Source organism: Fulvia fulva, chromosome 1, assembly GCF_020509005.1.
Source record: "Fulvia fulva chromosome 1, complete sequence".
Lineage (NCBI taxonomy): Eukaryota > Fungi > Ascomycota > Dothideomycetes > Mycosphaerellales > Mycosphaerellaceae > Fulvia > Fulvia fulva.
In genome coordinates, this window is record NC_063012.1 from 8,460,940 (window position 1) to 8,488,359 (window position 27,420).

Sequence of the window (27,420 nt, forward strand, 5' to 3'; positions counted from 1 at the left end):
GTCACAAAAAAGGCGCTCTGGTATCTCATAAAATTGAATCCGTCTGTTGGCGGAGGGTGCTGTATCACCCATCTGTCCTATCCTGGTCTCAAAGCCTTACAAAGACGAAGCCACCCTGGCTCGCTTCCGTGCCACTATTGCGGAACAGGCCCTCTAGCCTGCTTCATCAGGAGCGTTAAATTGTCGACAAAGCCTTCTACAACAGGCATGTAAGCATTCGGCCGTCCTGTCGCAGCAAGGGCAGCTTGGTCACGAGCCACATTCGCGTCCAGTTCTAGTTCCAGTTCGTATGTAGGATCCATTCCTGGCGTGTCCACACGCGTCAAGTCGATTGAGAAGGTGTTGTTCAAGTGCTTGTAGGAGACTCTGTCCTTGTTACGGCCAGGCTTTCTCTTCTCCGGGCGGGGTTCGTTGGTGAGCGCCATTGGATCCACGTCTTCGCCCATGAAGTTGACTTCAAGATTCATCGAGATCCGGATGTCGTAGTGACCGTTGGCGCCATAGATGTGTAAGTCGTCACTATAGTAGGTTAGCATTTGGTCTTCCAGCAGCTTGAGATCCACTCACGCTATCTTGACCTTCACGATGCGAGCGACAACGCTACCAGTCTTGTTTTCGGTGGTTGTGCGAAGGCTGAGCTCGCGCCCGCGTCTGCCAGCATTCCGGTGAGCTGCGTCAGGCAGTAAGTCATGACCCGCTTTGCTCAGGGGCTCAAAGGAGTCTGTTTCCCTGGTGTGCTTGTATTGGAGCTTCTGCCGGCCCGGCTCCTTTGCTGCCCTCTCAGTCGCTTCGTTCAGAAATTGGTTCATGTGCTTGTGCTCATCCGCGTTCATCTTGGTTTCGAAGTTCACAGGACATTTTGGGTGCAGTACACACGCATTCTGGATGGGAAGATAGAACCGGTTTCCATCCTCGCCTCGTAATGTTCCGACCTTCGCTTCGATTTCGATGGTACCTCTCCGAACATCGCGACCAATGTCAGCATTCGCTCGAAAGTTATGAAAGAGCCAGTCCGCTACCACTGTGTTAAGTTGGGGGAGTGGCTTGTTCCAGTCGATTGATTTCTCCCATGGCATGCCAAGAATGTGTCGAGCGTTGAGAAGATCATCGTCCAGCGGCGGGTTCCGATCCCAAGGCTTGTCGGAAGCTCCGTTGAGCTGAGGTGGCAGCTGCCCGTTCGGTTGCTGCGGTACTTGATGGTCGTGATCTTGGCCAGGCGCGAGGGTCTGCGGAGGAGCTTGTTGCACTCGTGGCGCCGAAACCTCCCTACTATTTGGCGCAATGCCGAACTCTCGAGATCTGGGATTGCTTGGGTGCAAATGCGCCCAGATCGGCCGCTCTCGATGTTTCCGGATCCTGCCACGCTTTGCGGGAGGCTCGACAACGGACTCGGAGTCTGCGGGACGCTTCAGAGGCGGTCTCGCTTCGGCGGCTTCTGATGCTGACATGTCGCTGGAGCGTTGGTGGGACAGACGGTGACCAGGCACCCCTTCGGATTGTGACTGTGAGCTGTAGTGTACGGATGAAGCAGGTGTTAGTGGTTGTTCCTGCTTGATGTTACCCTGAGATTGCTCGTGCGATCTTGACGAGACTGCTGATGGTGCAGGAGATGGTCGTGAATAGTTTTGTGATTGTGCCGTGTCCAGTGTCGGAGGCGCAGCTTGAGTAAGTCCGCCGTTCTGCGCCTGGTGATGTTGTTGTTGCGCATGTGATGTCGGAGCAAGCAAATGGCTCATTGGCATCTTTTGATGTTGGTGCTGAAGCGGGATCTTATTGTCCGGCTGAGACAAAGAGTTTCCATTCACAGGTTGCGCCGGCCATGAGCTAGATGTTTGCAAAGACGCTTGTGAGACCTCACTAGTCGAGTAGGAGGGCTGTGGCTGTGCATGACTGTGTGTCGGTCCGTGATTAGGTATCACTGGGTGCGGCGCCACACTGACACCCGGCTGTAATGAACTTCGTGCACTGTGCACCTCTTGCTGGCTGCTTTGTCGCGAACCAAGCGATGGTGGTCGCGGTTGAGTCTTGGGACTCACAGACTCACTCTTTTCACGAGTGTGGTCAAGCGAAGTGCGGTAGTGATCGCTCGTTCTTCGCTGTTGAGGCGATGGCCGACTGTATGCCGCTGGCGATGCAATCGCTTGACCTATCGATTGATGATGGTGTGCCGGCGAGTTCGTCATCATGCCGTTGGAAGTGCCAGAGAACGTTCGCGAGTGATAGGGGCTGGTCATGTCCAACTGGGGGTTGGAATGTCTTTGGGGTAATTGAGGTGGTCCCAGTGGAGTCGACGGTTGCGAGGAGTGATAGTGGTGCGGCGGCGGTGGTTGCTGTGGAGGAGGATGACCCATCATGGCCATCGGGCTCTGACGCATTGAGTGTGGTGTCTGACTGTGGTGCGAGGATGGAGTCGGAGAGAGAGAGGGATGCGCATTGTGAGGCCGGGAGAACTGGCCAGCAGATGGAGACGGCTGGGCAAAGCCATGGCTCGGCGGACGCGCACCTGGCGTCGTCGCCGAATGTGCATCGTAGGGTCTGTACTGCTGCTGCATCTGAAGAGGAGGGTAGCGAGGCTGCGCTGATACCGGACTTTGCGCCGGTTGTTGCTGTTGAGGAAAGGGATACTGTCCACCACCAGGAGCGTGTGATGAAGTCTGCAGAGGCGTCAGACCTCTACTCTGCGGCTGGCCTGGTGGCCCGATCGATGCTGAAGGCGGACCGTACAGTGGTGTCGCCTGGCCCGGTCGTGGGTGTCCATAGCCAGGTCCCCCGCCAGCATATGCGCCATTCTGCGCTGGGCCGGGAGTCACCTGCGGCGCGCTCCCTCTACTGGAGGCCGGAGGAGAGCTCTGTGATCCGGTCGATGACTTCTTCGCCGGCGCGGCTCCCTCCCCATCGTTCATCAATGCCGATAAGTCCATGGTGATTCTGATCTCGCCGGCTGCTGTGCCCCACTCCCGTGCCTGCTCTTCCTATGGCTATTGCCGGACCTGCCAGGCACTTCCTTTTCCATACAATGCCACCTGGCTACGTCGCGCGCGCAGTCGCTGAGCGTCCACGCCCTCAAGCCATATGCCGCCGTCGTCGGGAAATCGTCTTTTTGGGAGAGCTCCTTGGGTCAAGGTGTTGGCGAAGGGATCCAGCCGCAGGTCGAGCCTGCCGTCGCGCGCTCGTAAGGAATCGATCCAGGGCCGGGCAGTGTGTGGCAAGGGTCAGCTATCAGGCCAGCACGCTACGATATTACACGTGAAGAGGAGTGATGTATGTAGGCGACGTTTCTCAACTTGCTGCGATGCCTCAAACAGCAGACCCTTGGCGAACGCGGCTCTGGTGGATCATGGATGGAGACCGGACACGCTCTGGCAGTCGTTGTTGCCGGGGAAGAACACGAATAGGTAGAGGCAGTAGAGGGTGTGTACGCAGGCGAATGGAAGCTATCTACGAGTGATGAGGGCTATGAGAGGGTGTGTGGATGGCCATAACAGCACATCACCGCGACCTGTTCGCCAGAGAGCAGTTCGCGCGCCGCACGTCCACTAGCGCCAAGGTGCGGCGAGAAGGTTTGCCGGTCGGAGGCTTCTGCCCGATGATGCGTGTCGTGCTTGCCTTCGCGAAGCTGCCCTGTTGCTGTCTGCGGCTGCCACATACACACACTCACTTCCGGTCACGAGTCTGCCACCACTCATCACGCTCCATCTCGCATACATTCAACGTGGCCTTGTATTAGCTTAACACTTACCCGCCGTCCTTTCCGGCCGCCTTGCCACTTCACAGCACACAGAAACACCTCGACCTCTCGAAGCTCCTGGCACTTCCGCAAACACCAAACACCATCTGTCTCGACACCACATCCCACCATCACCGCCATCACCGCGCAGTACACGCAAGAGGAGACCGCGAGTAGACCGACTGGCATAGCATCATGGTTAGCCTCACGTCTGCCGCCGGTCTGGTGGGCTTCTTGTCCGAGCCAGACCCGGCGCTGCAAGCGTTTGCCCTCGAGCGCCTCAACACCCAGATCGACGCCGTATGGACGGAGGTATCCGGCTCTATTGGACAAATGTGAGTGCTCATCTTCCTTCGATGGAAAGACACAGTCGTCTTTTTGGACTCGAGGAACATGTGACATGATGTGGCTGTTTGTGCTACGGATGAGCTGACACAATCGGTACAGAGAAGCACTTTACGAGGACGAGACCTTTTCCCACCGCGAACTGGCCGCGCTGGTACTGTCCAAGGTCTACTACCAGCTACAGGAATACGACGAGTCGATGGTCTTTGCCCTCGGCGCCGGCAAGCTGTTCAAGTCCGATCACGCGGGCGAGTACGAGGAGACCATCGTTGCGAAATGCGTCGACACATACATCTCACTCTGCGCCCTACACAACCCACCGACCCCAGCTTCTGCACTTGGCCGACACGCCTCGCAAGACCTCGACAACGCCGCTGCGGCAGGAGGCTCTCCCACAACACCCTTCTCTCAATCGGCTATCCCATCGAAATCGCTACTGTCTCGTGAGGAAGAGAAGGCATGGGACTCCACGGCACCCGGTGGTGGCAATGCGGGCGTTCCGGGAGCACATCCTCATCCTTTGACTTTGCCCAACCCAGTGAAGAAGAATCTGCAGGCTGTTATCAGGAGCATCTTCGAAAGCTGCTACGAGGTTGGTGCGTACAAGCATGTCGCCGGTATTGCAGTGGAGGCGAGAAATATGGAAGTCCTGAAGGAGGCAATATTGCGATCAAGCAAAGATGAGAAGAGCAAGGGCAAGAAAGCGGCAAATGTGTCTGCAGGCCAGACCGAGGACCTCATGGAATACGTGCTGGATATCTGTATGAACGTGGTGCAAGAACGTGGGCTTCGGAATGAGATTTTGAAGCTTATCCTCGATTTGCTGAACGACATCCCAAGCCCGGACTACTTTGCCATTGCCAGGTGTGTGGTATATCTGAACCAGCAATCGATGGCCTCGGACATGCTCCGTCAACTGGTACAGAAGGGTGATGGGAAGTCCTTGGCCATTGCGTACCAGCTTTCCTTCGATCTCTACGAGAACGGCACGCAGGAGTTCCTGCAAAAGGTCATGGACGAGCTACCAGAGGACGATGAGGCAGAGAAAGCAGAGGAGTCGCAGATGAACGGTAATGCTGTTCGTCCGTCAACACCGCACCCCAACCAGAGCGAGAACGCGGCCGAGTCGGACCAGCTTCTCTCTGAGCTCAACGACTCTGCCGGCGCACCACAGACCTCCACTGTCGTCACATCGCGAACGAAGCCGAAGCCGGAGACGGAGGCTCAACAAAAGGCGTTCACATCGATACGAGAGATCCTGCGAGGCACAAAGAGCATCGAGCTCAACCTTGAATTTCTGTATCGAGCAGCACACACCGATCGCGCTATCCTCAACAAGGTTCGAGACTCTCTGGAAGCACGCAACAGCATATTCCATACCTCCGTCACTTTCGCCAATGCGTTCATGAATGCAGGTACAACGGTCGATAGCTTCTTCCGAGACAACCTCGAGTGGCTGGGCAAGGCAGTGAACTGGAGCAAGTTCACCGCAACCGCAGCTCTTGGGGTCATCCACCGCGGTAATCTGAACAACGGCCAAAAGCTCCTCGAGCCCTACTTGCCAAAGGAGCATGCCAATGCCAGCGCTGGCAGCACATACAGCCAGGGTGGCTCACTCTTCGCCTTGGGTCTTATCTACACAAACCACGGCACACACGTGTTAGACTACCTCAGGCGACAGTTCAAGGCAACGCAAGAAGAGGTGGTGCAGCACGGCGGTGCGCTTGGATTGGGTGTGGCCGGTATGGCTACTGGTTCCGACGAGATCTACGATGAGCTCAAGAACGTGCTTTATGCCGATTCTGCCATCAATGGTGAGGCTGTCGGTCTTGCCATGGGTCTTGTCATGCTTGGGACTGGTAACAACCGCGCCATTGATGACATGATTCAGTACGCCCACGACACACAGCACGAGAAGATCGTCCGCGGCCTGGCTATGGGCATGGCACTCATCAACTACAACCGACAAGAAGGCGCCGATGAGCTCATTGGTGGTCTGTTGGAGGATGCTGACCCAGCTTTGCGATACGGTGGTGTCATGACCCTTGCATTGGCATATGCTGGCAGCGGCAACAACAAGGCTGTGCGAAAATTGCTGCATCTTGCTGTCTCCGACACCAGCGACGATGTTAGAAGATCGGCAGTCATGTGCTTGGGCTTTGTGCTCTTCAGGAAGCCTGGCAGCGTGCCCAGAATGGTCGAACTCTTGGCTGAGAGCTACAACCCTCATGTGCGATATGGTGCCACAATGGCCCTAGGCATTGCCTGCGCAGGTACTGGTCTCGACGAGGCCATCGACTTGCTCGAGCCAATGATGAAGGACTCTGTCGACTTTGTCAGACAAGGAGCCTTCATTTCCATGGCCATGATCATGGTGCAGCAGAATGATGCCATGAACCCCAAGGTGAGCGCACTACGGAAGCAGCTGCAGAAGGCTGTTGGCGACCGACACGAAGACGCCATGGCTAAGTTTGGCTGTGCTCTCGCTCTCGGAATCATCGATGCTGGTGGCCGAAACTGCACAATCAGCCTTCAGACACAGACTGGCAACCTCAACATGGCCGCGATCGTCGGCACGTCTGTGTTCTTGCAGTACTGGTACTGGTTCCCACTCACCCACTTCCTGGCACTCTCCTTCTCGCCCACCTCGATCATCGGTGTAGACTCAGATCTTGAGATTCCAAGCTTCACGTTTCACAGCAACACGAGGCCGAGCATGTTCGACTACCCGCCTGAGGTCGAAGTCAAGACGGAAGAGGCGCCAGAGAAAGTCAAGACTGCAGTGCTCTCGACGACTGCTCAAGCGAAGCGAAGAAGATTGGCCAAGGACAGGCAGAATCGACGCGAAAGCATGGACATCGATCCAACACCGACCACACCGAAGCCAGATTCAGCTGACACAGACAAGATGGACACTGATGAGTCTGTCATCGACACGAGTAAGATCGATGATGACAAGGATGGCGAGAAGGACAGCACCAAGAAGAAGCTTGAGAAGGAGAAGGTGGGCTATGAGCTTGAAAACATGAGCCGCGTGCTCCCAGCGCAGATCAAATACATCAGCTTCGCGCCAGAGGGGCGGTATCAACCGGTGAAGAAGGTGAGTGTGAATACTATTATGCTTCGATTGCAACATCTGCTAACGGTTGGCAGCCCACTGGTGGTGTCATCCTGCTTCACGACGAACACTCTGGCGAAGAGAAGAACCTGATGGAGCTCAAGGCACGCAAGAAGACGACTTCGGCGGCGGCAGCCCCTGGTGTATCGCAATCCTCGAACGACACTGCTATGGCTGATGCCGCAGCGGCTTCATTTGGCGGCGCAGCTGCCGCTGCTGGCGTACTAACAGCTGTCGATGAAGACGAGGACGGTGAAGAGGCGCCCGTGCCTGACGAATTCGAAGTCGACGAAGACAATGCCTCGGATGAGTAGCCTTGTTGCGGGGGATGTGGTACGGACATTGAGGGCGTTTGCGATAACGAGACAGACGAGCAGCGGCGGCACCACACGAGTCGCTGGAAGGAGTCGTCCATGAGCTAGCTCCGTCAGAAGCAGCTATGTACTGTAGATATCTCGGACTGGAAGCGATAGTCGCAACTTCGATCTGCAGTGTGCGGTGGAGTGAGTAGTCGCAGAGAGTCTTTTGTATAACTCTACGATGAGCGCCTTCCCCGATCGTTATCCCTGCTGTTGACCTGACCCCGAGCATTTGGACGAGCTCCTCTGGTGGGCGCAGGGGAAATGTAGTTAGTCCATTGACATGGAACATGGTGTGTGAAGGGAGTCATCGGCAGCAAGGTAGACTACAAGTGAGGCTCGGGTCTGACAGGCGTTCATCCCACGTGGTTGCCGCATCACCGTTTCAGCGAGTCGCGATGGTTCCACGTCAGCACGCCAACGACATTCATTGAACGAAAGCACAGCACGACACGCCCTGCCCTCTCCCTCTCACCCGTCCGTCACGCTACACGAAGCGCGTGCGCTTGATCTGGAGCACCTGTCACCGTCAACGTTGACTCCTGCAGGCCGTGGCCACGTCTATCGTTCCAGCACGCGAGAGCCCTCGGCCGCTCCTTGCTGCATGACAACGCTCATCACACGTCGTGTAACACTGCACAACATCAGCTACCCGCACTCACCACCCTATCGTGTTTTCGTCATGTGGTGGTGCTCCCGTCAGAGCCGTAATCTGGCCTGGGTATGCGTTCCCACCACAGACAGCTTCATTGGAAAAAATGCTTGACTCGTACTCCCAGCATTCTCCCAGCGCTGCACCAAAGCTCTAATCGCCTTGCTGCTCGGGGCCGCCATACCATCTGGGCATTTCTCTCGCTCACGGCCCTCACTGCCCTCACCTTCCTCCGACACCTGACTGCCACTACTTCCACCCTCGCCCCGCCCAAAACAGATTGGATCGCTATCTGTCCAGGCACGACCTGCCTTGCGCTGGCCTGGCTGACGATATACTGCATGTATGAGCACTTCGCTTGGCAATGACTAGTACGCTACCGCGAGTTCGACGAAAGAAGAGGCTTCAGCAGCGTTGGTAAAGCAGAGAGATGCAAATACCTCCCGTCGACGTGACTGTGTCATGGCCTACTCCTAATTACGATGATCCGAAGACGCGAGGAGATGCCTTGCTGGTGCTACTTGTTCTCTTTTCCATTCTGGTCTTCTTCGCCGTCTTCGGTCGGTACTACTCGCGCATCATAATCAAGAAATGGTTCGGCTGGGACGATGCCATGATTACGCTGGCGTTTGTAGGTCTTGGCGCTTGGTGCCATGTGTCTGCCCTATGAGCATTTGTCGCTGACGTGGCGATAGGTTTTCACCATCGGCATGAATGCTACCGTTATGCTTGCGAATCGCAGGTATGGATGGGATCGGCATGTATGGGATGTGAAGCCAACCTTGTATCAAAATGCGAGTATCGTCGCCTTCGCGGCGAAGCTCTTATACGTGGAGGCGGCTACTTGCACGCGAATGTCGCTCATATTCTTCTACTACCGATTGGTGCGGGACAGTGGCATTGCGTGGTTCGCTTGGGTCCTGCATGCCAGCATGTTCTTCGTGGTGGGTCTGGGCATTGCTTTCACGTTGCTAGGCATATTCCTTTGCGTGTAAGTTGTCGCATTCGCCAGCCTAGTAGACGAAGCTGATGTATCCATCAGTCCTGTTCAAGCGTACTGGGTCTTCCCACCAATGGCCGGCCACAAGTGTTTGGACGAAGGCACAGCGACTCTTATCGTGGGCATCTTCAACTGCTGCGCTGACCTTCTCACGACGGTCCTACCGATCCCGCTCGTGGTCCGACTCACGATGCCAGTGCGCCAACGACTAGGAGTCTGTATGCTCCTGTGCCTTGGCGTGCTAGTGACAGTGGCAGGCATTGTGCGAACGTATTACATTTGGCAGTCATTAATCAACAGCTGGGACGAGACCTGGTTCAGCTATCCACTGTGGATATGCGCTGCCATTGAGATTGATGTTGGTGTCGTAAGTGTTGGGTCGCATTCACCTTTGAAAGTTCTCGCTGACAAACAATCAGATATGCGCCGTGAGTGTTGAATCATGTCATTTGCGGAACTCCTCGCTAACCACCAGACAAGTGTGCTCCCGCTCTGAAACCACTCCTCCACAAACCAATGTCACGAGTCTCGAGCCTCGTGACCTCCAAACTCAGCTCCCTTCGCACCCTCGGCGCAGCCCCCAAAATACCCAAAGACCTTTCCAAAAGCACCCGCTCAACAAAATCCACCTTCCGCCCTCCCTTCGCCAAACGCAGCGGCGGCGACTCGATCTGGGACGGCGACGAGGAATACGGCATGCTACGCCTAGACCGTGACGGGACAGAGAAAGGACCAACCGCGGTCTACGTCCCAGACAATGTGCGGGAAGTTGAATCGAGGACTAGTATAATACGGCAATGGAGTAACAAACGACCTGGGGCTCCGAGGCGGCAGCCTACCTTGGAGATCATGAAGACGCAGGAGATTGAGCAGGTCTCGTATGCGGCGGGGGAGGAGCCGCAAGGGAGTGAGTGCAGCACACAGAGGACTCCAGACGCGGTGGAATTTCGATGACGATGATGGACGTGCTGGAATGTATTTGGTGTTGAATTGTAAACAGGATCATTGGGGTATGGGATGTGATGGAATGGTTGTATTTAGCTGGGGAAGATACCCGGAAGGATAAGGGCGAGGCGATTGGAGTCTGTGATGTAAGGTGATATGAAAGATTAACCATACTCAGCGCGCATGAGAGCGTTGATCCGATCATTCGTGGAGCTACAGGTTGAGCTATCAAGTTCACCTCCGCAATCAACGCACCAATTTCCATTGAGCAGCAGCCACTTGGACGTCTATGCGACTTCAACTTCGGTGGGAGGAGCAGTCTCGCCACCAGCCAGCAGCGCATCCAGGATCTCGCGAGGATTCTCATAATCGTCACACGCAAGGAAGTCCCGAGCAGTGTCCTCCTGTTCGAAAAAGTCAGTATGCATCCAACAGACAAACTCACAATTTGGCTTACCGCTTCCTTCAGATCCCCCATCTCCTTGGTCGACAGATGCGAGCATGCCTCCACGAGATCTTCTCCCCGAGCAGCAAGCAGAATAAGCTCCTCAGCTCTATCTACAACCCTCTTGTCAATCCCATTCATCGCCGCACAGCTCGTGCCAAAGCTAGATGTGCTCCGCTCCAGACAAAGATTGTACAGAAACGTCACCTGACTCTCAACGTCCTCAGCATCAGTATCGACCTGCACTTGCATGTGCGCAAACGCGAGACTCGGCCGTGGCGCCAGGAAACCCGTCTCAAAGATTTCGTGGAAATGCGTAGCTCCGAGTACTTTCGGGCACTCATCACCACGCTGGAGGAAGTGCTCGAAAACGCCTGCCGCAAGACCTGCTCCGTCGTAGGACTCGGTCCCCTTGCCAAACTCGTCAATGATGATGAGACTGTGACGCGTCGCGTGCGCGACTGCTACAGAGGCCTGTTGTAGGTCGATCATGAAGGAGCTTTGGATCTTGGAGACGCTCTCTTTCGTGGAGACTCTGGTCAGGATCTTGTCTGTCAGGCCGATCTTGGCATCCGTGGCTGGGATGAAGCTGCCAATGTGGGCCATGTAGACGATTAGAGCTACTTGCTTGAGGTAGACGCTCTTGCCGGAGTAGTTGGGGCCTGTTAGCATGAGCATGCTGGGACCTATCCGTGAGCGGTCGGGGATGATCTGGGATTGGTCGATCTGAGCTTGGTAGGGGATCATGCGTTGTCGACGCTCTTCTCCGTCGTTGCTTTGGCCACCGACCAGTAGCGTGTCGTTTGCGATGAAGCCGGGGACGGTGAGTTCTTGCAAGATATGCCGGCCTTGTTTGATCTTGATGATGTTGTCGTGTGTCATTCTTGGCCGAACGAGATTGTACTGCTTCGCGCCACGAGCCAGTGCGACCAGGCTATCGAGCTCGCCGCACATGTCGGAGGTCGCATTGATCAGATGTTCACACTCTAGAACGCGTTGCGCTAGGTTCTGGACAATCTCCAGCTCCATGTCTAGGATGTGTCCATAGATGTCGCCGAAACGCTCGTCCAGCTCAATCATGTCCGGGTTCTTGAAATACGCCGCGCTCAGCGAAGAGAACATCTTCTCCCATGGCTCATCTGGGGGGCCGCAGTATGTGGCCACAGTATCCTCCTCCTTCTCCAAGCTGATTAAGAAGCCGATCTGCGGGAAGAACAGGACGTTGATGTCGCGCTTCAGATTCAGTGGAACGTCACGAGCTACGTGAGTAGCGATCTCAGACAGCATGTCTTCGATGCCGGTATACGTTCGCCGAGCTTCATCAAGCTCCTCATCGACACCGTGCTTCACGAATGTTCGGCGTGACGACTTGGACTCGTCGAAGTCGATCGTGTCTACGATGAGCTGGCCGATCGCTGCATATTGCTGTCTGTCAAACCGCTCCGCAATTTTCGAGCTGATAGCAAGGTGGCCAGCATTTCGCATACCAGCGAGCAAATCCGAGATCTCGAGAGCCGAAAACATGAAGCGATGTAGACTGAACCAGACAGAAGTCGCGATACCACCTCTGCCTTGCCTCGTGGGGCTACTGTTGATACCCTTCCGCAAGTTGGTGGTGGCGGTGCGCATGTTCTTCACCATGGCCAACTCCTTGACTAAGCATTCCAAACTGACTGCATTCTCGGGGTCGGTGAAGACAGCAATCGTCTCGTGACGCTCCTTGATTACGTCCATGTTGAGACTGGGACGCAAGAAGAACTGTCGCAGCAACAGTCTGCCGTGTGAGGTCTTGGCCAGCTGGTGGAACAGTCCATATACCGACAGTCCTTCCTTTGAGCCTCCGGAGCTGTTCTGATTCCCAGCTGGGCCGTGTTGTTGTGCGTTTGGGTGAGACTCGGTCGACATTATCTGAAGTGAGCTCATGGTATCTGAGTTGATGAACATGGAATCCTTCAAGCTAAACATTTCCACTGTGCCAATACGAAACAGAGCGTCGGCCTCACGATCTCCTGGAAGGTAGGCAGTGGCTCGTCGGCGCTGTAGATAGGAAAGGACGGCGCCAGCACAACTTACAGTCAACCGGCTCTCCATGTTGACCCAGCCAGACAGTCGCAGCAGCTGCGCGTGGCGGCCAGCGAATCCAGCATCCTGTCGAAGATCATGGTATTCTTCCTCGGCAACGACATCGCCAGGCACGACATAGGTCAGGCTCGGGCCATCCTCTTGACCTATGCGCAAGTTGACCAGTTTGTTTCTGGCAGAATCATAGTTGAACTCTGCGTTAGGACGGCACTCAAGCAGGTAAGGTAGCCGTGTTTGGTCACTTCTGCCATCATCAGACGCACCCTGGTTCCTGATGTCCGGATCAAGGCGGTCAATGACCTCGTCATTGCATTTGGTTGATGTCAAGATAGTCGTCGGGTCGATGTACAGTCGTACTCGGCTTTTGTCAGCGTATACCATACCAGCGAATCGTTGTACTTACGCAAGTCAACAACGTCAGCACCGCCTAATTGAGCATCTTCCATGAAGTATAGCTTGTGCTCACGCGCCACGTAGTAGACACAGCCAACTGAGCCTTGATCGGTGACATGTACGGCCATGACCACTTCTTGTGCCGTATCGTCGTCGTCACCAAAGTCGTCCGAAGGCGGTTCAGTGGTGGCAGCAACACTTTCTTCGCGTGCCGACAGATGTTCTCGTCCTGATAGATGCTGACGCCTGGACAGCACTCCATGCCGACTGGGTGCATCGCCACGGAGAGTGACGCTTGACGCTGCTGATGCCACGGAACGATTGGAATCGTATCGATGCACCCGTCGCTGACCATGTCCAGACAGAGATCGGGCTGGCGACGTTCGGCGTGAGCTACTGGGTGGCCTGCCTGAAGGCGGCCTTGATGCGGGTGTGCCTGTTCTCGACACGACGCGACGAGGCGGGCCAGCCTCGCTGCTGTATGGCCTCTTTGGCGCGTGCATAGCCGCTAATGCTGGGACTTGGGCGAGTGTTGGTGTTGTGGATGGATTTTGGAGGTGCTGTGTTAGTTTGAGATGCTAGAGATGTGAGCCTTCCTCACCTGCACGCCAGCGCTACAGTTACGGAAGGCACGATCGAGCTCACGCTCCGGACCATGGCGACCTACATGTACCAAGAGCGTACAGCTCTGAAGCCGGTGAAGACCTGCTCGTGATCGTCGGCAGCCACGAGCGATACTTACAGATTGTAATGCCACTGTCTGCATGTACGCTCCAGCTCAAGTTGCCTAGACGAGTCTGCTATTGTACTACCACTTCTGCAGAGTATTCCATACCATGTCGTCCTCTACCAGGTATCTTCTACAAGGTCTTCACATCCTCGCCCTTTGTCACCCACTCCCTAAACTCCCCCCGTCTTTTCCTCACATCTAAAAACCCTGGCCTCTCCTCCAGTGTCGCGTAAGGATTTCCTCCTCCCACACCCACAGCCTTGACCTCTCTCGCCTCTTTGCTCCTCTCCAGTCTTCCCGCCCATACATTCCACTGGATTGGTTTAAGTTCCGGGCTGCTCATGACCACGCCCACACACAGTAACAGTACCGAGAATACAGTCTCGAGCGCGATGTCGAGTGGGAGGTTGATTGCGGGGTCGAGAAGGCGTGGAATGATTGAGCTGCGAGGTGGTGGAACAGAGGAGGAGGGGAGGAGGGAGTGTTCGTAAGAGCTGTAGACGCTGTGGTAGGACATGTTAGCTCGAGTAGTCTGGAGTGCTGTCGCATTGAAGGCGCAATACGTACGCATGTGAGAGGAACACGAGACCTAGTATGTTCAGCGCGTTGGCGGTGGCGCCCATATTGAGACGCTTGCGATTTGTGTAGGAGTAAGCTTGTTGTGCGCGCAAGCACGATGGAAATGAAGTTGAAGCTGAGCTCGAAGTTCAAAGTTACGCTGCTACGTGGAGCACACTTCCGCAGACAACTCCACCTCAAGATATTTGAGACTACTACACTGAGAACGAGCACGGATTGATGAACGAAGAGGAAAAGTATCATGGTGTGCGCTTTGCAATGTATGCATAGCTGTGAAAGTTGTGCTTTTTGGTATCACTGTCTATGCCTTCATGAAAATTCGTCACCATGAAGACCATGCATTTATCATATCATGTCAGGCATGTCCGCGCGCAGTATCTGTGCCGGCGACTGGACATATCGCCTTCCACCACATCTCGGTGGTTCTCTACAACTTCTGCATGGCAGCAATGTCGGAAGACTGGACGTAGTCTTCGATGTCCTGGATCTGCTCCTGGAGCTCGTCAAGGGAAATCTTGTCGTCTTCAATGACCAAGTTGATCTGGAGCTTCTTGATACCGAAGCCAACAGCGACAAGCTTGGAGCCACCCCACACGAGACCGTCCTTCTCGATGGCACGAACAGAGGATTCGAGCTCCTTCATGTCGGTCTCATCATCTGAAGATGTGGTTAGCGCCAAGGCTCAAATGATACCGAAGTGTGTAGTGACTTACCCCATGGCTTGACATCCAATGTGACGATAGACTTGGCGGCTGGCTTGGTCTTGCCGGCCTTCTTCTCTGCGTATTCCTTCAACCTCTGCTCACGGACCCTGGCGGCCTCTGCGTCCTCCTCCTCATCGTCCGAGCCGAAGAGATCGACTTCATCGTCATCCTCCTCTTCCTTCTCTGGTGCCTTGGCGGGGTTGACTGTGAGCTCAGATGACTCTGGGCCGTATGCGGTGGCAGCCTTGCTTGGGTCACCTGGAAGCGAGGAGAACTCTGGCTCGAAGGTGGCGATGTGCTTGTACCAGCGGTATGCGTGTGGGTACTTCTCGACCTTTGGCTGCTCACTGAAGCCCTGGAAGACCTTGACGTCGGCCTGAGATGGACCGTAGCTGTTCAATCGTCAGTGAACAAGTCACACACATGCTTGGAGTGGTGAAATGGGACAATGTCGACAAAATCAGAGTTGCGCAAAGCGCATTGGAAGTAATCGTATGCAGGGTCTTAAGCTGCTCATAAACACGGACCAAATAGTTCTCATCATGGAAGGAGGGAATGAGGATGGGGCTGAAGGGGAGAAACATACCCGACGATGTAGCTGCGAGTCTTGACCCAGTGGTCGAGCACTGCAAGTGATATTAGTCCAGTTACAGGAGGGAGCCAACACGGAGGTGACACGTACGGGTCAAGCCAGTGTCGGAGACGAAGTCGGTGAAGCCCATTTCGCTGCCCTCGTGCTGTGTGGGTAACGTGAAGTTGTTGTGTGGTTGACCGGTTGTATTGTAGGTGATTCGGATGAGGAGACAGCAATTGATGGTGTTGTGAGTCGGTGGGGTTTGAATCAGAACAGCTCGCAGTACAAATTCTTTTGGACGGTCCAAGCGCTGCTCCAGCCACCTGGGCTGCAACGAAGTGGAGCCCATGTGGCTTGACTCTGCTATCGATAACGGCAAACGGAAAGAGCATTCGAGCGCCTTCGAGCAAGTCACGCCAGAGAGAGAAGAGACACGATGTTGAAGATACATGTATCATGCATCTGTCCATTGCAATGGGTTGTACATCTTCATAGCCATCTGTATCATCTCTCCTAGACCCACTACGCCTCATCTCAAACATTATGCTTCAGACAACAAGCCGCAGCGCTGCGAGGCGCATAGCCATGGCACGATACTCATCATCACGAACAGCATTGAGAGCGGCGGCACGATGCGAAGCGCCGCATACACTGCCAGCAGTATCAAGAGCAACATCGATGATACCATCGCAATGCCGGACATACGCGAGCGGACCTCCGCGACCGCCAGGAGGCACACACAGAATGAACATGGGAGGCGAACCAGAAAAGCCGGCATTGGAGCAATTTGGCGTGGACCTTACAGCAAAGGCAAAGGATGGCAAGCTTGATCCGGTTATCGGTCGTGATGGCGAGATCCACAGAACGATTCAGATCCTGTCCAGACGGACGAAGAACAATCCGGTGCTGATCGGCTCTGCGGGAACAGGCAAGACTGCTATTCTTGAAGGACTTGCGCAGAGGATAGTCAAGGGCGATGTGCCCGAAAGCATCAAGGACAAGCGAGTGATCAGTCTTGATTTGGGCAGTCTGATCGCAGGAGCAAAGTTTCGAGGCGACTTCGAAGAACGATTAAAGAGCGTGTTGAAGGAAGTGCAGGATGCTAAGGGGGGAGTAATACTGTTCATAGACGAGCTTCATACTCTGCTTGGATTGGGGAAAGCAGAAGGCAGCATCGACGCAAGCAATCTGCTGAAGCCTGCACTATCTCGTGGCGAGCTTCAGTGTTGTGGCGCGACCACGCTCAACGAGTATCGTCAAATCGAGAAGGACGTCGCGCTGGCGCGTCGATTCCAGCCAATTCTCGTTGGCGAGCCATCTGTTCAAGATACTGTATCAATCCTCAGAGGTATCAAGGACAGATATGAAGTACACCATGGTGTTCGCATCACAGATGGCGCATTGGTTGCCGCCGCAGCCTATAGCAACCGCTACATCACTGAGCGGTTCCTACCTGACAAGGCGATCGATCTGGTCGACGAGGCTGCGTCAGCATTACGATTGCAACAAGAAAGCAAGCCCGATGCCATCCAGGAGCTGGACCGGCAGATCATGACGATCCAAATCGAGCTGGAGTCATTGCGAAAGGAAAGCGACATCGCTAGCAAAGAACGACGAGAGCAGCTCGAGAAGACTCTAACGCTCAAGCAAGATGAAGTTGGCGCCCTTACTGAGAAATGGGAGAGAGAACGTGCGGAGATCGAAGAGCTCAAACGAGCAAAGCAAGACCTCGAACGGGCACGCCTCGAGCTTGAGCAGGCTCAACGAGAGGGCAACTTCGCGAAAGCTAGCGAACTCCGTTATGCTCGCATCCCAGAATTGCAGAAGAAGCTGCCAGCGGAAGAAGGCGGCGAGTTAGCCAACGCTTCGCCCCGTGAGACGTTGATCCACGATTCAGTAACAGCAGACGACATCGCTGCAGTAGTCGCGAAGTCAACTGGTATACCTGTTACCAAGCTTATGTCGGGCGAGATCGAGAAACTCATCAACATGGAGGACACCCTCCGTCAATCAGTGCGCGGCCAAGACGAAGCCTTGACAGCCGTAGCCAACGCAGTGCGCATGCAACGAGCAGGTCTCAGCGGCGAGAACCGTCCACTCGCATCCTTCATGTTCCTCGGGCCAACCGGTGTCGGAAAGACAGAACTCTGCAAGAAAATGGCTAGCTTCCTCTTCTCGACAGAAACCGCCGTAGTCCGCTTCGACATGTCCGAGTTCAGCGAGAAACATACCGTTAGCCGCCTCATAGGCTCCCCAGCTGGATATGTAGGCTACGAAGATGCTGGCCAACTCACAGAAGCCGTGCGGCGGAAACCGTACGCGGTGCTTCTCTTCGACGAGTTTGAGAAGGCACATCGTGACATCAGTACCCTGCTCTTGCAAGTTCTTGACGAAGGGTTCCTTACCGACGCGCAGGGCCACAAAGTCGACTTCCGCAACACCATCATCGTGCTCACGTCCAACCTCGGAGCGGAAGCACTAGTCGCAGATGAAAGTGCCGGCTCAGAAATCTCTGCAGACGTGAAGAAGCAGGTCATGGACGTGGTGCAAATGTCCTACCCACCAGAATTCCTCAACCGCCTGGATGAATTCATCGTCTTTAGGCGACTTTCGCGCGAAGCGTTGAGGGATATTGTTGACATCCGTCTAAAGGAGCTACAAGGGCGTCTGGACGATCGCCGGATCACACTGGAAGTCAGTGAGGACGTCAAGGCTTGGTTGTGTACGAAGGGGTACGATCCGAGATATGGTGCGAGACCGTTGAATAGGCTCATCGCGAAGGAGGTTGGGAATGGTCTGGCTGATAAGATTATTCGAGGGGCGGTGAAGAGCGGCGATATCGCTAAGGTTGTAATAAGGGAAGGCGGCGAGCACTTGGATGTGGTGGCGCCACAGTGATGCGGAGGAGAACAGTTGGACAATCCCATGCATTCCCATGACGCCAAAGAGTGTACAGATCTAATGTATTAGGCATATTAGCGAGCGGCATTGCAGGCATTCTTGTAGTATAGGCAGAATGTACAATACTCATTCACCATATAGCACCAATCTCTACTTCAATATATTCGTACTGCGATCGAAACGGAATCATGTAAAACCTCATAACACCGTTGATGCGTCTCTGTTCTACGCAACTATAGCTACAAACACTAAAACAATACAGGGTATCTGCGCCGACCTAACACACTCCGTTGCAGTGCTGTATTCCTCAACAGCAACAAAGCAAACACTCCCTCGACACGGCGCCATCAGAATCAGCGCGTTTCTACCATGTTGATCCCTGGCCCTTGTAAGCTCCCGAGTCCAATGCAGGGATACTGATACCATAACCCTCAGTATCACCTTCAGGACGACCTGACTGGATCTCAACCTTGATCGAGACATCAAGTCCGTAGAGACCCGCCAGACCGGTCTTCTGTACGCCACCAGCGGCCGGATGCTGCGTGCCCGCCTTCTCCTCACCTTTGTGAAGCGGCTCACGTGGGTTCTTCGGTGTGGTGAAGTTGGTGTTGTCAGGCACTGCGGAGACTTCCCCGTTGACGGCTCCGTTGATGCCGCTGATACCATTCGCTGCCGGATCACCATTGGTCTGGTTGCCAGTGTGGAAATGTGACTCCGCGATGATGGCATAGTTGCGACTAGGCATCGTGGCGTGGTTGTTGCTCGCCGTCTTTGGCTTGACGCCTTCAAGACCCTCTCCTGGGTTCTTGTCGAACATCTCCAACAAAGTCTCATCAGTCTCGTGGTCAAGATGGTGGATCTTGTTCCTTCGTGCGAGAAGGTTGGCAACTGCCTGCGGTGGGGGCTTGTTGGTGATGGCTGAGCTGACAATGTTGGGCATGTATCGATGATCGCGCTCAGCAGGGATGTTGAGTTCGGGCTTGCTGTAAAATCGTCCTAGAGCAGCAAGATGGACATCACCCCCAAGGATCGTGATACGGATGCTATGCTGCTTGGACAGCTCCTGTAGTCGAAGAATAAGTGCTTTGCGCTCCTTCTTGTGCTGATGAGCCGTGTAGTGGTCATCCAGATCATCGAGAAGATCGACTCCACCATCGAACTTGTTGAAGACGCCTCCTGCTACGCCGAATCGCTTGTTCAAGAACTTGATGGGACCAATAATTGGACCTGCTCAGTTGTTAATAAGCGCAAGAAGTAGTTGACCATGAAAAACTTACTTGACAAGATGTTCTCCAACCACTGCAGTCTAGGGTATGCAATCGGCACACCCAAGAGCAGAATCAAATGCTTGATGGTGCCGTTTGATTTGGCCAGCTCCTCACCCGCGCGTCTAAAGATCAGATCATAGGTCTCTGGGTAGTTGATCTGATGCCTAGTCCTCTCTGTGCGAGCATCAATACCCAAGAAAGCTATGCGCTTGCCAAGCTGACAGTAGATGTTGCGACTTCGCTCTTCGACATAGGGACCCGGTCGAGTACCGATGATGAAGCTCGGGTCCTCCACCTTTGGCATCATGACGAAGGTGTCTCTCAGCTGCACGGAGTCTGCAGCGGTCGTGGCCCCGGTAGTCTTGGTGGTCTGCGGCGCATCGGTAGTGTAAGTGGATGGTGGTGGGGGAATATGGTGCTGGAATAGCAGATAGTACTTGTGCGCTACACCTCCAATGCCACGGAACACGGAGCACTTCATGAAATGATCGGTGTAAGAACCAAAGCCATCAATAATGTCATGGTCGTCCCAAATATTGAGCTGGGCGATCTGCGAGTTGGCTGTGGCAAATGGCTCAGTGCCATACCATCGCACGTAGTTGTCGAAGTAATAGTTGTCGCACTTGGCTCGCATCTCCTCGTTGAATGGGAACTCGCGTCGCTTCCTCGGGTTGCCAATGGCGGTCCAAGGCGCCAACGGACCATCAACACGCACTCCGTCGTTGTAGATCTGATCACCTCCTCCAATCATGACATGGAACGGCTGCTGCTCGTGCACGCGCAGGACATCGTTCCAGAGTACGGGTCCTGTCCACTGGTCCATGTCGGTTCCCACGCTGAATCCGTTGCAGGAATGGAACATGATGCGCATGCTCTCATGCTTTGAGGGGACGACGAACGTCCTTACGTTGTCCAGTGGTTTCTTATCCTTTGCCGTGATCATCCTGGGGATAATGTACTCCCATGCCGTCTCTTGCTCCTCAAAGGGCACGTCAATCTCATATCGCCAGAAGCCTTTGCGCGGGTCTTCGAACAGTTTCTCAGGAGGGAACTTGCGCTCGCCAGACGTGGCACCGGCTGCGCCCCCAGTGGGCCCTCGGGATCGTATGGAGAGCTCCTCGGGCACATTGCCAGGCTTCGCGACCAGCAGAACGCTTCCGTGCCATTGTGGGCGATCGGTGTGTGCATTGCTCATGCGCTTGTCTGGGCCATGTCAGCTCCGCGTCTTCCACCGTATCAATGCTGCCAGACTCACAGTTCAGGAGAGGGCCGCAGATGATCTCGACCTGGTGAGAGGTGCTGATGAGCTCCGGGCCTTTCCCAAGGCCATCCGCATTCTGTGAGATTGGCTGACGTGTAGCGGACGGGTCGACGGCTCGGTGCTGGTCGGAATCGGGGATGTGGTCGAGGCCAGCGACTGCCTTTGCGTGCTCGGCATGCTGCTCCGTCGTCGTGAGGCGCGTGCTGCCATCGGCTTTGTTGTTCGACATTATGCACGCAATCTATATGGTGAGTGACTGCTCATACACGTGCTGTCAATTAGTGTTCTGGCGCGTGGCAGAGGCGAGGCTGAGGCGAGGCTGAGGCAAAGAGCGGAAGTGGAAGGCGACGAGGGAATGTGTAGCAAGAAGGAGTGACACGCGGGAGGTGCGCTGGTTGTGCAGGCGGCGCAGGGAAGGCGCGATGTGCAGGGCGCAGGACGCAGACAGCTGAGATGCAGGATGCAAGATGGGATGCCCGCGTAATTGACTGACCTTGCCGTCGACAAGCAACGACCGCTTGAAACACATGCATGCAGCATGCAGGCTGGCTAGTCGGGTACCAAGCCGGGTCGTGTCCTTGGCAACGATGGACTTCGCTCATGCTTCTGCACGTCGGTGACAACATGAACCTTCCGTGGACAGCAGCGGGAAGAAGTACACACGCCATGGGTACGGAGATGGTGGTGAAACACCATACATACAAGGCTCTGCAGGAGGTGTGGTCGTCTAGAAAACATCGATTCGACCCCAGAATGGTCTAAGCTAAGCAACACCAAGCTCCCGAGTCCCGCGAGATGTCGTACAACGAGCCTTATGTCATTGCTGGCATACAGTACATCCTGTCTCTCATTCCCATCCTTGTCCAACTACCACGACAACCACCTTATCCGATGTTTTGCTAGTTGTTTCTGGTGTACTCATCGACCTCGATGCTGCTGTTATCGATCCTCACCGTTAGCTTCTGCTTCACGAGCTCCTCGAACTCTTGGTTGCCAATCTCTCGGAAGCTCTTGTCGCTGGGCGCATTCGCGGCCTGTCCCTCTCCACCGCGGTGGCTGGCCCTGGCATTTCTTGCATGCTGAGATGGCTCTCGTTGGCTACTTGTATCTGTTGTTGAAGAGTTGCCGTTGATACCAGCGCCGTCCTCGCCGAAGCGCTCAAACACGACCGGATGACTTGAGCGATCTTTGGCAAGCGAAACAACCGCAGCTGCTTTTGGTCGTCCTTGAGGAGTGCGACCTGCTCGAAGAGTTGCCTTCCGCTCACGAGCGTGCTGGGCGATCTCTTGATTGATCAAGCGGCGAGTCTTTGGCCGGTCGATGGTAACGACTCTGCTCTTACGCTTTTGGCGCGCTGGAGTCTTTGACGAGTTGCCCGACACGCTCTGGCTGCTCCTCGAACCTGATGAGAAGGCATCACTTTTACCGTGGTCACTGGTGCTCATTGTCTTAAGTCTTCGACGCCTTTCCACGACTTCCTTTATGTCTGCGGACTCGTCACCAGACACCGTAGTAGTGTCGAGCGGGTCATAAGTGGCAAACATTCCAAACTTCCTGGTGGCGAGCTTCTTGGTTGAAGAAACTGGTATGGAGGTCTTCGCATTGATGTTCGGCGCGATCCTGTACCGCGTCTCCTTGTCATCAGGATAGACGGCCTCTGCAGTGAGCGTTGTCAGCCGTCACTCACCAACGATCCTAAATGATCATGCCACATACCCTGATCAGTGACAGGCTTTTGCGGCTCAGCTGGGCTTGGATATGTGCTCGGGAAGCTGGAAAAGCCGCCGCCTTCCTGCCAAAGAGCTTCCTCATCCTCACTGTCCGAATCAGACTCGCAATCATCCGGGGCATCAAGCTCTTCAAGCTCTCCATCTGGGTTGCGGGTGCCATAGATGTCTTCATAGTAGACTGGGTCTGAGATGAACGGCTTGAAGAAGCCTGCAGTCTCCGCTACCGTAGGCGGCGGAGTGAGAAGTGCCATGTCGCTAATATGCTCGAGGAGCTTCACTGTGGTGGTAGATGGTTGGTGAGTCGATCGTGTCAAAATGGTGTTATGTGTGTATGTAGATGCTGTGGACGAGAATGAAAGTGCAGAAGAGTCATATCAAGGTCGTTCTTGCCGCCGCAATTGCTTCCACTCACTCAGTTTGAAACACACATTTGAACATGTGGTGTAATCACAAGGCGGGTACTCCGCTTGCATGCGCCTTTCTAGATCAGTGACTGCAAATGTGTCCAGATCAACCTCTTTCTGAGCCCGAGATACGTGTTACACATGGCCGTGGGTGTACATTAACCATGCATTTACTGTCGATGTGTAGGTAAGGTCCACCTCACATCTTTGGCTTTCCACTGCTCTTCGTTGGGCCCCGCGCACCGCGATCATCATTTGTTGGCTCAGTGTCCGATGTCTCCGCCTTAAGGCTCACCGGATCGCCAAGTTGTGTAGGGTTCGTCTTCATCTTGTCTTCAGCAATCTGCTTCAACGACTTCTCCCCTCCTTTCGCTCCTCGGTCCTGATCGGTTGGCTCCTCGAATGAACGTTAGTTAGCTGTATGGCCCGGTGGAACTATTCCTATGTACCGTGTTGGATGTCTCAGCCTTCAACGATACAGGATCTCCAAGCTGACTTGGGTTGCTATCTTGTGCGATCTCTTTCAAACTCTTCTTGTCCTGTCATGTTGCATTAGACGTGGTATGCCACATTCCACATGACCTAATCTTACTGATGGTGCCATCTTGAAAAGTCCTCTGAATGGTTATCGAAAATTCCTCGAATCGATGCTATCGTAATTGTAGCCACGGGAAGCTGCACGCCCAGTCACGATGTCGTCAACGATCATGCCGCATTGAAACAAAGATCGGCAGACTCCACAGATCTTGACTAGATTGGCTTTCGCACATGCCGGTCGATGCAAGATTAGCTCGAGCCGAGGCACATTCCAGCCGCGGTCGTGTTTCCAGCAAGAAGAATGACAGCCTGAGGCATTCACTGCTATCGAGTGCAGGTGGTTACACTCAGGAAGAGAGTGCTGTTAGAAACCTTTCTTCCTCCTCTTCGCCAGTGGTCGCCCTCCATGTGGGCCACGGATAATCTGACTGGCAACAGCATCGCGTCCCTGGCTTTGGCTTTGGCTTTCTGTCTGGCTAGTCTTCGATGCTCCAGCTCGTTGGCTGTAAGTATCAGGTAAGCTGTTCTGGCTGGTGCTGATGATGTCCACTGCCTGACTGCTCGCCATCTGTGAGGCTTGACTTGCTGCAGCTTCCTTGCGTTGACGCCTCAAGTGTCGTTCTGCTTGGCGCTGCGCCCGCTGTCGCTCCTTCTCCGTGAGGCCCTGAGTTTCGTCATCGTCTACCTGGGAGATGTGACGGGACTTCGACATCCAATCGTACTCATGCGGATCACTGCCGACTTCCCAGTGAGAAAGCACATTGCTAAGCGCGCGCGGCAGTACAAGCGGTGACGGCTTGATGAAGGATGTGTAGGCTGCTAATCGATCGAGTTGTGGTGCGGCTGTCGATACACGGCTCGAGGCTGTAGTGATCGATGGGGTTGCAGTTGGCGAAGGGGTCGGTAGGGAGGAGGGCTGTGTGGAGGGTTTTGGCATTGAAGAGCTGGATGAAAACGATGGGAGTGCTGTTCTCGTAGCCCTTACTGGTAAATCCCATGTTTCCACAGGGTTGTGGCTCTCCTTTCCTGGAGATAAAATCCCTCGATGGGGCAGCTCACTAGCGGGTCGTAACCTACGGCTGGCCAGTATCAGCTCGGCCGCAATACGGCATGCTCCCTCGCGCTTCGCAAGACGTATTCTACCAGCTATCTGACTGGGCAGGACAGTGATCCAGTGAGACACAACTCGCTCATAGGCAGTGGAGAGACTGGAGAGTTCGGGTTCGGGATAGGAATTTGTAGCAGCGGGCAGGCTGATAGTTTCCAACTGCAAGCCCGAGGCTGGACCGTCCTCGTGCTCCTCATTCGTACGAGCCAAGGTGGAGAACAAGTGTTCCAGTTCAGTCGAGGCTCGCTCCACCTCATCAACGAGAAGCTCGGAGCCGACTAGATGGTCGAGTGTGTGCATAGTATGTTGGCTATTTGGGACGGCTGACGAGACAATCGATTTGATCTCGGACACGGCGTCCTCCATAGTCCAGTCACGGCTTGTCGGCTGATTCAAAGCATCGGCCAGACTTTCCAGGTCAAGAAAGGCTTGCTGCGGCATCTGGCTCTTTCCTGGTCGTCGTGCTCGTAATGCAAGTGGCTCGGCACGATGTTCTCTAGCATCACCTGACTGGAACGCGGAATCGCCCACCATGGCATCGAGAAAGCCCAGTTTCGTAGTCCTCAGAACCGGCTTTGTGGTCCATGATGTGGTGGCCGGGGTACCAGCGGAGAGTTGGTCTCTATTGGTCTGAGTGTGGAACAGAGTTTCCTCAATTACACCGTTGCTTCGAATGACCATTAATGTATGGTATTGCGCATCACTGGAGGACTGTTGCACAGCGTAGCTCGCTCCGGTGCCATGTTTGGGACAGAGGCGCAAGAGCCTAAAATGCAGATCCCTAACGTGTTCAGCGGGTGAAGCCTGAGTGCCGCTCGAGGGCACTGTCAAGTGATAAGGATCGCTGCTGACGAGCTGACCGGCGGAGCTCCTTGAGAGTTGGTACATAATCAACGTACTGTGCATGTTCGAGTAGACGCCAAGAACCAGTACTTTGCGACAATCAATGGAGGGCTCGATAACCCCATGCGATCGCACATCATTCTCGTCGTTCGCAAAGGACGTGATGCGCAAGCTCAAGTCGTCCGTGTTTTGGTAGTGGCGAACCTTGAGCTCGGCGTTGATTCGAAGTACGCCCAGCTCAGTACGCGTGATATGGCATAGCACCAAGTGAGTGCTTGTCAGGACTGCTAGTCTTTGCATCTGGCTGGGTAGTCTCACGAACCCTAGTACCCATGGTACAGCACCAGTCAGCTGCAGTGGCACTTGTTTGAGCATCACAGATTCGGCATCGCGAATGCTGTGTAGTGCGACTCGCTGCCGACTGCAGGTGGCGACAGTCGCCACATCTGAGACCCAAGCAATGCGCGCCCAGCCATCTGCAATGGCAGCACGATCGTTGTTGTCCTGGGAAGCGCTCTTGCAAACCACGGAATACTGTCGAGCCTTTCTCAGGGACACCTCGAGCACTTGCCATTCTCCAGCACTGTCAATGACAGCGATCTGCTGCGAGAACCACGGATTGAAAGCAATGTCCATGTAGGTACGCTGCGAAGGTAGGTTGCCATCGGACTCGAAAATCATGTCCAGCTTCAGACCGGACGGTGTGCCAGCTTTAACAGAACCCTTGGCAATCAAAATTCTGAATACGATGACCTTGGTCGGAAGCCTGACTGCCAGTAAAGTATCTCGATTTTCGGTCTCCTCAGCGAACAGGAGCTGCTGTATGACGCCAGCAGAAGAACTCCAAGTCGTCTGGTCGCTCCCAAGGACGGGCATCTCAAGCCATGTGGTCTTGTCTTCTGCCCAGCCATGTCGTTGCATTTCCAGTTGAGCAACACGTAAAGTACATCCAGTAACGCCTGTCCTCATGGCGACGACTGGCACGGCTCGATGGCCAGCTTGGGATCTGATATTAGCAAAAGCGACAATGCTTCCTGCTGACGGATCGTGGCGGCTCTGAGCATCCTCTACCGTCTCAGAAACTTGGAGTAGAGGCGGCAACAAGTCTACTGCTGGCTCAAGTTCTGGAAAGGCCTCGACCAACGCTTTAACCTGTCTCGCATGCCGCTTGCCTTTGGGCTCGCCATCGCGGACATTTCCGAAGAGGTGGTCGGCGTGAGGCGGATGCTCTATGACTTTCGGACCACCCAATGCTGTGACGACAGTCGGCAATTGAATGCGACGTCCAAAGGAAAGTGTTTTATCGTGCGGTTGGTAAGCGATGCGTCCATATTGACCATATGGCAGGTCGCATTTCGACCTATCAGCCATTCGGCTTTGCGCGACGTTTTCGATGTGGGTCCAGATGCGCAAGCCAAATCATGGTATATCTTGGTCGACGTCGCTGAATGGTAGTCTGATGATCCTGCTGCCGATACTGGTGAAGTGGGAGCATCCAGAAAAGCTGGAAGTGCTTCGCAAGAGAACTGGCGTCGGCGCTTGCCGGCTAGCAACAGCCGGCATTATTCCGGATGTTGATGTTCAACAAGCTCTCGAAACGCGACTTCCTCTTCTCACCGCGCGCGCGACAACAGCAAGAACGAACACTCGCCATAACAACTTGATCAACTCTAGACTGACGCACTGAAACACGAGCACACCTCACATCCCTCAAC

The 27,420-nt window shown here is 54.6% G+C and overlaps 11 protein-coding genes across 11 annotated transcripts; 3 read left to right on the forward strand and 8 right to left on the reverse strand.

Moving 5' to 3' along the window:
• Positions 1–134: 134 nt before the first annotated feature.
• Positions 135–2,921, reverse strand: CLAFUR5_01702 (mRNA-capping enzyme subunit beta; the record flags this gene model as incomplete). The annotated part of the gene is made up of 2 exons (XM_047900850.1): positions 135–519; positions 568–2,921. The coding sequence occupies 2 exons, from the start codon at positions 2,919–2,921 to the stop codon at positions 135–137; spliced, it is 2,739 nt and encodes a 912-aa protein (XP_047755261.1).
• Positions 2,922–3,922: 1,001 nt separating this feature from the next.
• Positions 3,923–7,504, forward strand: CLAFUR5_01703 (26S proteasome regulatory subunit rpn2; the record flags this gene model as incomplete). The annotated part of the gene is made up of 3 exons (XM_047900851.1): positions 3,923–4,062; positions 4,175–7,172; positions 7,226–7,504. The coding sequence occupies 3 exons, from the start codon at positions 3,923–3,925 to the stop codon at positions 7,502–7,504; spliced, it is 3,417 nt and encodes a 1,138-aa protein (XP_047755262.1).
• A 1,127-nt stretch (positions 7,505–8,631) lies between these two features.
• CLAFUR5_01704 (uncharacterized protein) lies at positions 8,632–10,155 on the forward strand (the record flags this gene model as incomplete). Its single annotated transcript, XM_047900852.1, has 4 exons — positions 8,632–8,832; positions 8,897–9,192; positions 9,244–9,629; positions 9,677–10,155. 4 exons carry the CDS (start codon positions 8,632–8,634, stop codon positions 10,153–10,155), a joined length of 1,362 nt encoding a protein of 453 aa, XP_047755259.1.
• Positions 10,156–10,433: 278 nt separating this feature from the next.
• On the reverse strand, positions 10,434–13,569 carry CLAFUR5_01705 (DNA mismatch repair protein MSH5; the record flags this gene model as incomplete). The annotated part of the gene is made up of 3 exons (XM_047900853.1): positions 10,434–10,550; positions 10,604–13,029; positions 13,077–13,569. The coding sequence occupies 3 exons, from the start codon at positions 13,567–13,569 to the stop codon at positions 10,434–10,436; spliced, it is 3,036 nt and encodes a 1,011-aa protein (XP_047755260.1).
• A 357-nt stretch (positions 13,570–13,926) lies between these two features.
• On the reverse strand, positions 13,927–14,419 carry CLAFUR5_01706 (uncharacterized protein; the record flags this gene model as incomplete). The annotated part of the gene is made up of 2 exons (XM_047900854.1): positions 13,927–14,299; positions 14,364–14,419. The coding sequence occupies 2 exons, from the start codon at positions 14,417–14,419 to the stop codon at positions 13,927–13,929; spliced, it is 429 nt and encodes a 142-aa protein (XP_047755257.1).
• Positions 14,420–14,802: 383 nt separating this feature from the next.
• On the reverse strand, positions 14,803–15,801 carry CLAFUR5_01707 (Elongation factor 1-beta; the record flags this gene model as incomplete). Its single annotated transcript, XM_047900855.1, has 4 exons — positions 14,803–15,032; positions 15,089–15,471; positions 15,666–15,705; positions 15,762–15,801. The coding sequence occupies 4 exons, from the start codon at positions 15,799–15,801 to the stop codon at positions 14,803–14,805; spliced, it is 693 nt and encodes a 230-aa protein (XP_047755258.1).
• Positions 15,802–16,196: 395 nt separating this feature from the next.
• On the forward strand, positions 16,197–18,551 carry CLAFUR5_01708 (Heat shock protein 78, mitochondrial; the record flags this gene model as incomplete). The annotated part of the gene is made up of 1 exon (XM_047900856.1): positions 16,197–18,551. One exon carries the CDS (start codon positions 16,197–16,199, stop codon positions 18,549–18,551), a length of 2,355 nt encoding a protein of 784 aa, XP_047755255.1.
• A 367-nt stretch (positions 18,552–18,918) lies between these two features.
• On the reverse strand, positions 18,919–21,312 carry CLAFUR5_01709 (uncharacterized protein; the record flags this gene model as incomplete). The annotated part of the gene is made up of 3 exons (XM_047900857.1): positions 18,919–19,781; positions 19,832–21,025; positions 21,078–21,312. 3 exons carry the CDS (start codon positions 21,310–21,312, stop codon positions 18,919–18,921), a joined length of 2,292 nt encoding a protein of 763 aa, XP_047755256.1.
• A 670-nt stretch (positions 21,313–21,982) lies between these two features.
• Positions 21,983–23,064, reverse strand: CLAFUR5_01710 (uncharacterized protein; the record flags this gene model as incomplete). Its single annotated transcript, XM_047900858.1, has 2 exons — positions 21,983–22,740; positions 22,800–23,064. 2 exons carry the CDS (start codon positions 23,062–23,064, stop codon positions 21,983–21,985), a joined length of 1,023 nt encoding a protein of 340 aa, XP_047756380.1.
• Positions 23,065–23,416: 352 nt separating this feature from the next.
• Positions 23,417–23,821, reverse strand: CLAFUR5_01711 (uncharacterized protein; the record flags this gene model as incomplete). Its single annotated transcript, XM_047900859.1, has 3 exons — positions 23,417–23,614; positions 23,667–23,756; positions 23,810–23,821. The coding sequence occupies 3 exons, from the start codon at positions 23,819–23,821 to the stop codon at positions 23,417–23,419; spliced, it is 300 nt and encodes a 99-aa protein (XP_047756379.1).
• A 297-nt stretch (positions 23,822–24,118) lies between these two features.
• CLAFUR5_20132 (uncharacterized protein) lies at positions 24,119–27,076 on the reverse strand (the record flags this gene model as incomplete). The annotated part of the gene is made up of 1 exon (XM_059462969.1): positions 24,119–27,076. One exon carries the CDS (start codon positions 27,074–27,076, stop codon positions 24,119–24,121), a length of 2,958 nt encoding a protein of 985 aa, XP_059318868.1.
• Positions 27,077–27,420: the final 344 nt, after the last annotated feature.